The 12,925-nt window shown below is 34.2% G+C and overlaps 1 protein-coding gene across 1 annotated transcript in view; it reads left to right on the top strand.

Moving 5' to 3' along the window:
- LOC102754647 (low-density lipoprotein receptor-related protein 1B) overlaps positions 1-12,519 on the top strand; it is a 139,960-nt gene extending 127,441 nt beyond the window's left edge. The window contains exons 21-24 of the mRNA XM_006769211.2: positions 4,529-4,619; positions 5,557-5,701; positions 9,150-9,248; positions 10,687-12,519. Of these exons, the coding sequence (XP_006769274.1) occupies positions 4,529-4,619; positions 5,557-5,701; positions 9,150-9,248; positions 10,687-10,827 (476 nt within the window). The 3' untranslated portion in view covers positions 10,828-12,519. The remainder of the gene's footprint in view (positions 1-4,528; positions 4,620-5,556; positions 5,702-9,149; positions 9,249-10,686) is intronic.
- Positions 12,520-12,925: the final 406 nt, after the last annotated feature.

Here is a 12,925-nt window from a genome sequence, read left to right as displayed (position 1 = left end):
AAGCAATCAGTAATTGCTGACTCAGTTATCAACTCTATGCTGATTACCACTAAATTACTATCCTCAATCCTGGCTTTTTTTTTTCTGAATTTGAGACGTATATCCCACTGCACATTGCTATATGTGGTCACTTAGGCTTTTATATATCTATATCTATTTCTATATATCTATATCTATCTATATCTATATCTATATCTATATCTATATCATCTATATCTATATCTATATTTATCTATCTATCTATATTCCACAGGAATTTTAGGCTCTATATATCCCAAAATGATCTCATCACCTTCCTCGACTCAACCAGACAATTCATGCACCTTGTTTTGCCTTCCTATATATATGAATGGCTTATAAAAAAAATCTATCCGGTTCCCCAAGGAACACTTAAGTGTTGCTCTTAATGTTTCTTCTCTCTAAAGTCGTCAAACAATATATCCAGTAGGTATTAGTTCCTAAGTGTTCTTCAACTTCACCCCTTTTTAAAAAAATATTTTTTTTTTATTGATTTCAGAGAAGAAGGGAGAGAGAGATTGATAGAAAGATCAATGAGAGAGAAGCATTGATCAGCTGCCTCCTGCATGCCACCCACTGGGGTTGGAGCTAGCAACCTGGGCATGTGCCCTTGACTGGAATCGAACCTGGGACCCTTCAGTCCTCAGGACGATGCTCTATCCGCTGAGCCAAACCAGCTGCTAGGGCCTCACCCCTTTGTTAAGCAGTGCATTGCCCGGCTCATTGACAAGGCTTACACAGCCCTTCAGCACACACCTTTGCTGTCCTCTATGGCTGCATCTTCCAGCACTCTATTCTGCACTTCCGCCAGTCTGTTGTTCTGTCATCTTTCCTCCTCCAGGCCTCCACATTTCTCTTCCTAGATTAATTCAGTATCTCCTCCTCCCAATGACCTGCATTCTCTTCCATGAGACTAAAGAGGACTCACTCGAGGGTCTCAAAGGCACACCAGTCCTCCTCTATCCGGGATCTGGTTGGATACTCCTTTATATTTCCGGAGCAATTCAGACTTTCCCCAGGGAAGTGCTTATCGCACCCTGTTAAATAAGCACACTTCTTTGTCATCTTCTAAACTATATCAAACAATGTGAGAGCAGGGACATTTGTATCCCCAGTGCAAAGCAGGGTGCATGCTGAGTGTGTGGGACATAGCGACTATTAAAATATATTTACTACAATAAGAACCGAATGTATAGTCCCTATGATATCCTAGGGACTGTGCTATCTGCAAAACAAAGAGAGATAAACACTTTACCCTCAAATTACAAAGAAACTGGTTTCTACAATATATTGTAAAACGTGCAAAACAGGCATACACAGAGTTCTGTGGCAATTTATTTTAATGAATTAATAAACCTGTATGTAGCATTTTCTATGTATTAAACATAATCCTATTTACATGAATGACTATGAGGTAGCTATTAATGATGACACTCTTTGTAGATGTGTGTACACTGAGACAAAGATAAATAATCTTCCCAATGTCATGTTGTTAGCAATGCAAGGTGTGACCAGAGGTAGCCTGGCTCCAGAATTTATTATCTCAGCTACTATGCCGTGTGCCTCTCTCGGGGAAGGGTTCTCTACAACATAACAATTTAATAATGCAGGGTTTTTTTTTCTAATAGAAAACTATTGGATGATGAGGCTCCAGACCAATGTGGCCAAGAAAGACTTGCTCTGTTTTATATGAGAAGGTCTTTGAGGTATCCCCTCAACCCTTAATAAGTATAAAATGTGCTTTTAAAAATCATTTTAGAAAAATCCACCAATAATGTACTATTTAAAAATCTCCTGAAATATGAATTATCATATGTTGCATTATGACATTTACTGCTATACATTCTACTTAAAAATATATACCTAATTTGATATATATCTATCTTATAAGTCCAAAAATACATGTGGTTGCCAACTGTTTCCATCAATATCAACTATTTTACATTTTTATACATTGCCAAACTGCTACCCTGCATTATTGATTGGCTACATTACGCATTATTGCAGTTACCTTGCTTGGTTATATAAATACATTAGAAATCCAGGCCTTTAAACAAAGTGCTGTAATGTAAGGGATTGGACCTGCCATCTGTGATGGGAGAAAGAAGAAAAACTTATTTGTCTGCCAGCATGCATAATTAACAGTTCTACCTCAAAGGAATAACAAACCCTATGTAGACAAATATCCAATTTTCTAAATAACATACAATTTGCATTGAAGGGAACGTAACTTTATATACCTTAAAACAATTATTGGTATGTTTAATACATGCCAACATATTACAAATTTTAGCAGGAAAAAGGATAAGTAATGAAGTAAGGCTATTTATAAAGTCATGATCAATCAGTTAAAGTCATTGTTTATGAAGAAACCAGCTGTTCACTGGCATTTACAATTTGTGAACAAATGTTAATTGCTCTCCAATCTGCCAGACTCTCCACTTTTACTAATTACTAATAAGTTACACATTCATATAAAGTTCACTTTCCCAAATCCAAGTTTACTTTCCCAAAACCATATAATATTAAACTCACTGAGCTGTATAGTCCTGGTAACAATGTGGAAAAAATAAAATGAGTTTTGCATTCTATAAACTTCTAAAATGAGAAGGCAAGCCATGTTTATTGTTCGTTTGTTTTGCATGGAAGAGATAGTTATTTGGTTATTGTAGTCAAATTATTTTTGAAGGTTCAAATTGAAATATTCTCTTATACATGACATCTCCTTAATAAAGACATTTTGGTATTTTGGTAAGGAATCTCCACCATGAGCTATGGCACACAGACACTTTCTGGCTATAGCTATTCAAACGCATCTATATTTCTATTTTAAAGTCCCTAAGCAGCTGCTTACCGTGCTTAGTATTACAATTCATTTCTGCCACAGTATTTTTACACAAATGTCCTTGAAAAGCAAATTCAAATATTTAATATTTCTTGAAGTTTTATTCCTGAACCATTCAAGATTCCCACATTACATTTCAATTAGCTTTTGCATTGCTGGTTTGTTCCTCCCTTTAACTGGTGACTAGGCTGCCTTGACTAAATCAACCAGATGCTAGTCCAGATAAATGAAGCCTGTGTCTCATGGGCAGTAGACATTTGTCTGTGAAAGTTAACATTAGGTACCGGGTAGAGCTACTTAATACTCTCCTGTTGTCAGCAACACTTGCATTCAGCTTTCTGCCTGCATAAGGGACATATAACCCCAGGCATATCCTCCTGTGGATCACAGCATCACCAAGATTGACTCCTTCATGAAAAGAAAAAAAAAAAATGTTGCTCTTATTTCTAACCTAGAAATAGAGGGCACAGGTTCTCTGTTTTGCTTCTCCCCTATGCTCAGGTGCGTAAAAACTAACACTCAGTTTCTCAGATCACTTTTGAAGACCTATTTCATAGATCTTTTATTCCAGCTTGTAGATCAGTGATTCAATCTAAGATCATTCTTGTTAGTACATGATAAGTGGCACATTGCCCTGGCCAGTGTTTCGGTGTTTCTCAAGCCTCGGCCTGTATACAGAAGGGTCTCAGGTTCTGTTCCCAGTCAAGGGCACATACCTTGCAGGTCTGATCCCTACCCTGGTCAAGATACAATCAATCCATGTGAATCTCACACTGATTTTTCTCTCTCTTTCTCTATCTCTCTCGCGCTCTCTCTTCCCCCTCTCCCTGCCTCCCTCCCTTCCACTCTAAGCCAAATTTGCAACATAAGCCAAATCTCCCAGATATGTTCAATTAAAACTATTTTGGAACTTGAGGAAGAGAATCCCCCTTGTCCCCTATTTTGTTGAATTAAGCTAACAGACCTGGTGTAGGACTTCTCATCTGTTTTATTGATGAAGAGCATAAATGTCAAAAACATTTTTAATTGACTTTATGTTTAATATCCTATTTTAAGATACTTTTAAATATCACTTGATATTCCAATGGCTAAATAGTATTCAATGTGTCAAGCCTCAGATTTTAAATTACCCATTTAAGGTCTCACTTTGCATAAGTTGTGGAACTGATACTTAGGCCTATATCCATCCAATGTTAACACTGATGTCCCTTTTGTTTGGCCAGGCTGCCATCTGATTTGTCACATGTATTCCTGGCCAGAGAGTATTTATAGATAGAGGAACAAAACTAAGGGTGGTAGTATGGCCAGTGAAATTGTGTAAAAAAGTAATTTGCAAGGAGTTACCAGCATGTACTTACATCATTGCAAGTAATGTGTGTGCTGTGATTCAGACTCAGACTGACAAAGCAGTCAGCATTTCCAACAGCATGATACCTCACTGCAACATATAAGTGAACGATATCTGAGGAAACAGTTCTAGCAGATCAAGTATTTGATAGGAGAATGATGTTTCATAATGTACTTCTTGAACTAGGAACATGGATATTTGGCCTAAGCTTCACTTTTATTATGTCATTGGTCAAATGATTAGGTGTAATGCAGTGTTCAATTGTATCCATCATTATTTTATTGATGTGCTTTTGTGCTCATTCATTTCTCTTTCAGGAAGCATTGCCATCATCGTGCCTCTGGTGCTCCTGGTGACTTTGATAACCACCTTAGTCATTGGGTTAGTGCTTTGTAAAAGAAAAAGAAGGTATGGTGCGATGTTCTAGATTAGCAGTTAACAAACAAATCGCACAAATAGTTACTGAAACATAGACAATTTTTTACTTCGTTAAAACATAAATTATTTTAACTAAAATTCTGTTTTCAAACAATTTTATCCCTTTATTTCATTTTGAGTGGTTATAATTCAGACAACCCTTCTCCCATGTAATACTGAGGAAATGTCTCTATTCATATATTCTAATAAAACTAACAAGGGGAAATACTAATTAAAACTTTAGTAGATTTTACATATGTGGTAGTTTTTCCTTGAAAACTCAAGAGTCTTTGAAAAGGATCATATTATATTATGAAAGATTAGTAATGTAAATACAATGATACTGAATATGTATTATATATCAGAAACGGTTCATTTGTTTATTTTATATATTACTGGAAGTGTCATTTTAATATATATGAATATGCAGTTATAAAAATCCAGAAGGAGTGGGTTGTCTGTGGTTATCATCACAAACCAAGAGTGTGTGAGGCAGCTTTTGAATTATGTAAAAGAGGCTTTTTAGCCACGTGATTTTGGGGGATTGAAGGCGATTTATTTTAAATTTTTTACCATTTTTTAAGGGATGATTTCTATTAAAAAAGGAAAAATCTAGAATTTTAAAAAGTAATTGATTAGTGACTATTCAGTTTCAACTAATGTGGAATTAGGTACTAAGGAGGAATATGTTCCAAGGGCATTTTTTATTACTCATTCTAACAAAAATAATAATAATAAGCTAAATAATTTGGAAAAATAGCATCACATTGTTATTTTTGTTCCTCTGTGACTTGATTTTGAATGAATATTTTTATGAACTTACCATTAGTTATATTAAAATAAGTGAATAAATCTATAAATATGATAGTTTCATACACCATGATTGTGATATTTAAACTCATACTTAAACAATGTTCGCATAATGCAGGACAAAAACTATTAGAAGACAACCTATTATCAATGGAGGCATAAACGTAGAAATTGGCAATCCATCTTACAACATGTATGAGGTGGATCATGATCACAACGATGGAGGTCTTCTAGATCCCGGTTTTATGATAGATCCAACAAAGGTAAGATGATGGGCAATGACTACTGACACTCTTGAGTCACAGCTCTGCAAAAATGGTTCTAAATTTAACAGTGTTTCTTTTTTCTGAAGAAAGAAGTTTAGGAAGCACTAAATGTTATTGTCTCTTCTAAAGAAAAAAAAATAAGATTGTGGACTGCGTTCACCTGAAGCGTGAAATTAGTACAACATGTTTTGGAAAATACATACTTATTTATTCATTTAATTTATAAACATGTAGTTTACTTGAAATAGCATCTTTCATTCAAATGTGTTGAGGTACCAGCACATCTAAATATACAGACTAGTGTAAAAGTACTGTCTGAAGTACTTTTAATAATAAAAATACAGCGTTTTATTGTCAAAATAAGTACTTTATTTCTAATAGTGTTTAATTATAAACTCATCTAAATATTGCCCATGGATTTGTTTATAATCAAATCACTTTTGAAAAATATTTTTCTATGAACTGTAATGTACTTTGAGACATGTCACTGATATATATAGTTTAAATAGCTAACAGGTTTTCTTTTTTAAGTTTCTGTAAGCTTTTATTATTGTATGTTCCTATTGGCACCTTTTAAGAGAAGTAAATGATACAATATCCAGATAAACTTGAAAAGATTCACTTCACTGTATTAGCTGAATATTTTGTATAATAATTATAGGATATTTTACTATGAATTAAGAACATCAATTTTATATTATGAATATTATTTTCTTATTTTTTTCACTAATTTGTTGAATATGTATTTTCTGATATGTAAAGGTACTATGTATAAAATATATCTTTGTATTACAAATAATCACAGTGATCAATCTGTGTCCAAATGGTTTTACATTCATAGCAACAGTTATTCTCAAAGAAGTTGAATTAAGTTCTATACATTTAATCTAGTTCTGAATCCAAGGATATTAAAGTTATTATTCCTAATTAAGAATAATTTTATAGTTAATATTTACTATTAGTTAAGTAACCAATTCCTACATTTGAAATTGTTCATGAATAAATTCTTATAATCTAAGTTTCACTGTTGGTTACTTCAAATTTAAAGAGTCTATACACTGAGAACATTATTATTTGATAATTTATCTACAAAGGAGAAAGACATCATAATAATGGATTTCTCATATTTTTTGAATTTTTCTTATAAATTAAAATATGGTGCCTGTAAATATAATATGAACTAATGAGGACATATTAAAGCACACTTTTTATAAGGAGAATTCTCATTTTTCCCCTTATTTTTCTTGTGATAGAATTAAGCCAATTTTGGACACTTAAGGAAACTAGCTTCTTAGTATTCCATTTAAAAATGTTTCCACATTTACTCTAGGAAGATAAAACTATGCTTCAGTGCCCCTCAAATATATTTTAACATACTTAGCACATAACACTTAATGAATATTTATTTAAGCACATAACACTCAATAAATATTTATTTACCAATTTGCTGACTGATTGACCAAAATTATATTAAATGTGACTATATGGTTGATTCTAGCTGGCTCCTGATGTTGGAAATATAAATATGAATTGTCACCTAAGAACTGCAGATAGTAGTCCTAATACAGATAAGCAATTTTGAAAATCAGAGAGCCAGCCACATGGAAGAACCTTAAGGATAAAATGTTTTTCATAGTACTCACTGCGTTACAATGCTTTGACATATTCATGATATAAGCAACTATATATAAACTAGAGGTCTGGTACATGGAATTCATGCACGGGTGCGGTCCCTAGGCCTGGCTGGCGATTGAAGTGCGAGCATCAGGCATGGAAAGGCAGGTCCCAGCTGACCTCTGGGCCCTTGGCAGGACCTAGGCCCATGGGCCCCTGCGCACCCCCTCCATCTGAGTCATGGCTCCCGAGTCCCAACATGGAGATGCAGTGAGGACGGCCAGATGCCTCAGGGGCACAGCATGGGCCTCTGAGCTGCCCAGCGGTGCTGCACGGAAGCCGAGCGGACTGCACACTCTCTCCTGGCCTGCCTCACAGACTGGCTCCTGTGCAAATCCACAGGGATTCCAGCCAGACTGGCCCCTGTGGTCCAGGCGGCTGTGGCCCAGCTCACCCAGAGGAAGCCGGCCAATGCAGGGTGGGCTCCTTGCAGGTGCCCAGCCCATGAGCACAGGGGCTTCCCCTGCATGTGAGCCCTGGTGTCCCAGGGGAGGGTACCAGGGGGAGTGAGAGCAAGCTTGGTGGACACCCCATGTTCTCACTGCCCCTCCATCCCCGTCACCCCCGCCCCCAGGTAGCCAGCAAGAGGTTGCAGAGTGTCACTGACGCCTACCATATTCCGCGCCACCCACTGGTGGTCAGCATCTGTCATAACGAGTGGTTGAACTCCCAGTCTCCTGGTCAAACTCCTGATCAAACAACCGCAGGAGGGGACAATTTGCATATTAGCCTTTTATTATATAGGATTGCATTACATAAAGAAGATTTTGGTAGAAATCATTTATTGTTTTAAAAATAGATAAAATTTCTACTCAATAATACCTTATAATCAGAAACAAAATGGTTAATAAAGTTATTTTTAAAAGTCTTGCCTATGAAGGCAATCACAGTATAGTTTGAAAAGTTAAAAAAAGGGAAATTAGTATTTACTGATTTTATCTCGAAATTCATTCAATTCTTACTTAGATTGTTTTAAGTGTCTTCTAAATAAGACCCTTTTGGGGGAAAAATAAAGAGGTGATATTGACCTAAATTTATGTTTAAAATATTTTCCTGACACCCTTGACCTTGTCCCAAATTTTGTGATCATTCATTGTTAAGAGTTGCTAGTTAAGATTTTTAAAATATATATATTCATTAAAATTTTCATATTCTTCAAATTTTCCTCTAGTTTTTTTTTTTTTCCTTGAGGGTCATCAATAAATACTCTATTATGCCTATGAGTGCATCAGATTGGCTAATTCTACCCTTAGCCGCCAAGAAGTCTCAAGTCAGTACTCTTACATGAAGACTTAGTGAGCCAAATTAATTTCTAGTTAATCTGTTTTAGACTAACATATTTTCAAAAATACAGCTGTCTGTTTTATGATATATTAAATTTTTTTCTGTAAAAATACGCAGTGGTGATGAATCTTTAATTAGAAGATGCCTGATACTTGAGTGTCCAGAATGGGCTACTGTCAGGAATTTTCAAAGTGACCAAACCTGAAGTCAGGGAGGCTGGTGTATTTTTCACAGTGCTGCTAGCAAAGGTGTGATTTCATTGCGGAGGATAAAATTAAGTTAATCTGGACATAATAGAAATGTCAACCCATGGATCAAATATTTAATATCAATAGTCCTTAAATTATTAAAGCTACCATGAGTACATTGTTCATGCCCCCGGGTTAAAAGATGTGTTTTATGTTATTCTTATGACTTAACATGAGTTTATGTCAATGAAAAGAGTTCCATTTTAGATGAGAAACTAAAATTCTCTGTTTGCGTACAGGGCAGGTATATAGGGGGTGTGTCCAGTGCTTTCAAGCTTCCACATACAGCGCCACCCATCTACTTAAACTCTGATTTGAAAGGACCACTAACTGCTGGGGTGAGAGAAGCAAATTCATTATTTCATATCCATTCCATCACAGAACCTCTCACAATCAAAGACTATTACTAGATTTAGGTAGGGGCTTGCCTTTAATTGAGTTTTTAATTAAGAAGAGATTTGAAAACAGTATTAAAATTGGGGCTGATGGTATGTATCCTGCCTATGAAAGATTACTGTAATACATGTTATCATTTCAGGCAAACTATTAAGTAAAAATATTTGAAATATTTTTTCTTCTGAGTTTGAACATCTTATAGAACTTTAACAATAAACATGAGTCTGCTATTCTTAGAAATCTCTAGCTAGAGATTTAAAAACTGAATAACTTAAACTTAAATTTGTTTTCATGCATTTCTTAAGATATTTTATTCAATATATACAAAGTTGATATCCAGTTAAATGAAAATATACTACAAACAAGGCCTCATCTTGAGAAATTAGAAATGGTCTAATAAAAGCATTCTCTTTTTTAATTAAGTAGCTAGCTTTTAGAGGAAAGTACTCTGTCTAAAGTCACATGGTTTATGTTAGAAGAGGGATAAAATAAGGGTATCAAGTCTCCCATCAACTGTTTTTCATTATCATTTTTATCATGTTTGTCAACTGCATGGCTCAAAGATTATAATGTTTCTTTGATGTAACTAAGATTTAATGTTCTGCTTTTGGAAAGACAAAGGAAACAAACAGGAAAAACCAAAACACTAGGCAACGATTTCTTGGGTTAAGTTGCAATTAGTAAAATATGAACATTTGTATATTTTTTCAAAATGAAAGAGATCATTTCTTCAGGTTTTAATTCTACTTCAAGATGCTCTAAATATCGGTGCAACCTATGATGACTAGGTACTACTCAATTCCTTGAAAGAATACAAAAATATTTCCAGTGATAAGTACATAGAGGTTGTTTGAAGCAAAAATATTGTGCTTATTTTAAATCTACTCCACCAATGTATTATATTTTTCTTTTTCTTTGTTTTCTTGCTTTTAACTTCATATTGAAAAATTATCAGCACTGAGCAATTAGATGACTTTCTGTAAACACATTTTTCCTGTCGCTGCAATAGCAATGAGGAGGGAAAGCATATGGACTGGAAATAACACATTAGTTTCACGTTTTACGCTTTTAAGTAAAATCTCAGGGAATATGGAGTTCACAATGATTTCTTTGGGACTTTAATATTTATGTCAAAGCTCCCATCAGGTTCACAAGTTACCTGAAAAACATGCAATTATGATTTTATCTAATACCATGCTAAAGTCAACAAAAGCATAATACATACAAATTAAATTACATTGAAATCATCACTATTTAATAAGTTAAAAGTATTGCGTATAAATGTCGTCAGCATTAAAAGACAGACATCCTAGAAAATAGCTAATTAATGTGGTGAACACTGATAATAGAATTGTACTTATCTATTTTTTTCTCCTTTAGCCAACAAATTACTCCAATCCAGTGTATGCAAAATTATACATGGATGGGCCAAACTGTCGAAACTCCTTAGGAAGTGTTGATGAAAGGAAAGAATTGCTTCCAAAGAAAATAGACATTGGAATAAGAGAGACGGTGGCATAATCAGCGATGCCTTTTATATACTGTAAAAAATGTATAAAATATAAGGATTACTTTTGTATGTTCCAACAGTATTATACTTGTTTTGGCATCAGCATTACCTCTTTCTTTATCTTTTCCCTGGTTACTTGTTTTCTGAGTTTTATTTTTTGCTGATGACCATTGATTGACCATTTGTATGGTATTTTTATGAAACAAGAACTGCACTACAGTACAATTTACAACAATGCTGCTGATATGACACCCCTTTGAATTTGTTAAAATTAAAAACAACATAGTCCTTTGTAGTGTGAATATGAGCAATCTATTTTATATGAAATTTTTTGGTTCTACTTAATCCACAGTGTGAGTCTCTATACTTTTTCATTATGTGGTCTGAAACCTGTAATACAATGTCATTTTACTTTTATGTTTCAATTGGTAAAAGAATGATTGAAAGGTTGACTCTCTTCTTTGCGCCCATTATGATTGATTCCTACTTCTGAAAATATATAGCCCTCACAAGTTCAGCATCTCCTGCTTTGAAATTAGCCTTAGATTGCCAACTGATAGATGAGAATTTTGAGGAAAATCTTTGAAAATATATAAGATGAATAATTTGCATGAACACATATGACTACATTTTCCAAAATTTAGTGAACTATATGAGATATACTAAACATATACACCCTGCAACCAATAGTTATATTTAGGTGGTAGAACATAGCAAAACTATAACCCAGAGTGGAAAAACCACATTGCTGTGCGATAAGACCTTTTGTTCTCCCTCAGTCCTGAGGTAAATAGCCAGCCTAGAGCACAACAGGGTATTGGTTGCTGACCTCTTAGAAATCTCTTCCCAATCATGTTCATTTTGTGGAAGAGCAACCCAACCTCTTCCCACACAGAACACTAAAGAGTAATACGTAAGCACACAAATTGATGACAGAATTTCAATTATGTGAATGCATTTTCTTTTCTAGGTCAAAAAGAAGCAAAACAGTCATTATGGTATAGAGTAATTGATAAATATTTTTAGTATACGGTATGACTAATTCATTATTTTCCCTATCAAAAATATATTCTTAAAGGACTTGCCCAGTTATAGGATAACTAATTATCTGCCCATAATCAAAGGTGGAGGGAATAAATGCTGACCAGTTTCCCTGGTACCCTGGTTTCTTTTTGTTATGAAAAAACACATGGACCCCATTCACTTGTTGGTTTGTTTTCAATTTTTAATTGAAACAAGTACGATTTATTTAAGTTGTATAAAAAAGGATAGCATTTTTATACAAATATCTTTAAAGGCACAAAAGATTTATTCACAAGGTAAGGAGGGCTTTTTGTTCCTCTATAGACATGACTGACTTTTAGCTGTCATAATGTATTAACCTAACAGATGAAATATGTTTGTGGTTGCTCTTATCCCTTTGTACAAGCATTAAAAAAAACTGCTGTTTTATAAAGAGACTTTTTGTTGTACTATGTGCATGCATACTACCTATTTCTAAACTTTGCCATATTGAGGCCTTTATAAACTATTGATTTATGTAATACTAGTGCAATTTTGCTTGAACAATGTTATGCATATCATAAACTTTTTCAGGTTCTTGTTTAAGTACATTTTTTAAATTGAACAGTATTTTTCATTTTGGTTATAATAGTCATTTTGCCTATGTTTCTACAATGAAGTGTTAAATACTTTATAAAAAATTGTTGACTGACTTATTTAAATGAAATTCTACATATTTAAGTATGTGTGTTGGGTAGTTTTTAAAAATAAGAAAATTCCTATCTCTGTGGATTTAATGTTCCTAGAAAATTATTTTAGTAAACAGGAGACATAATTTTTGTTATAGCCTTAGAACATATTATCTGGGGTAAGATTAATTTTATTACATCGTTTTTAAAAGCACAGTAGAGAAGGCATTTTCCTTCTTCTTGAATCAGAAACATTCCCCCTTACTTTTTCCTTTTCTCTTGTCTCATATTGCTCATCAGAGACTTCATGTTTCAATAGAAAGAAAGATGGGTTACATACACAGTCGATGACAATCATGTTGAAATAAGCCAAAGCTCTCAGTGACCATTTCCATTCTAAAAAGGGAACTTTATAGAA

The sequence above is a fragment of the Myotis davidii genome, unplaced genomic scaffold (genome assembly GCF_000327345.1).
Source record: "Myotis davidii unplaced genomic scaffold, ASM32734v1 scaffold2364, whole genome shotgun sequence".
Taxonomy (NCBI): domain Eukaryota; kingdom Metazoa; phylum Chordata; class Mammalia; order Chiroptera; family Vespertilionidae; genus Myotis; species Myotis davidii.
Note: the sequence above shows the minus strand (reverse complement) of the source record. Positions and strands in the feature narration are given on the sequence as shown.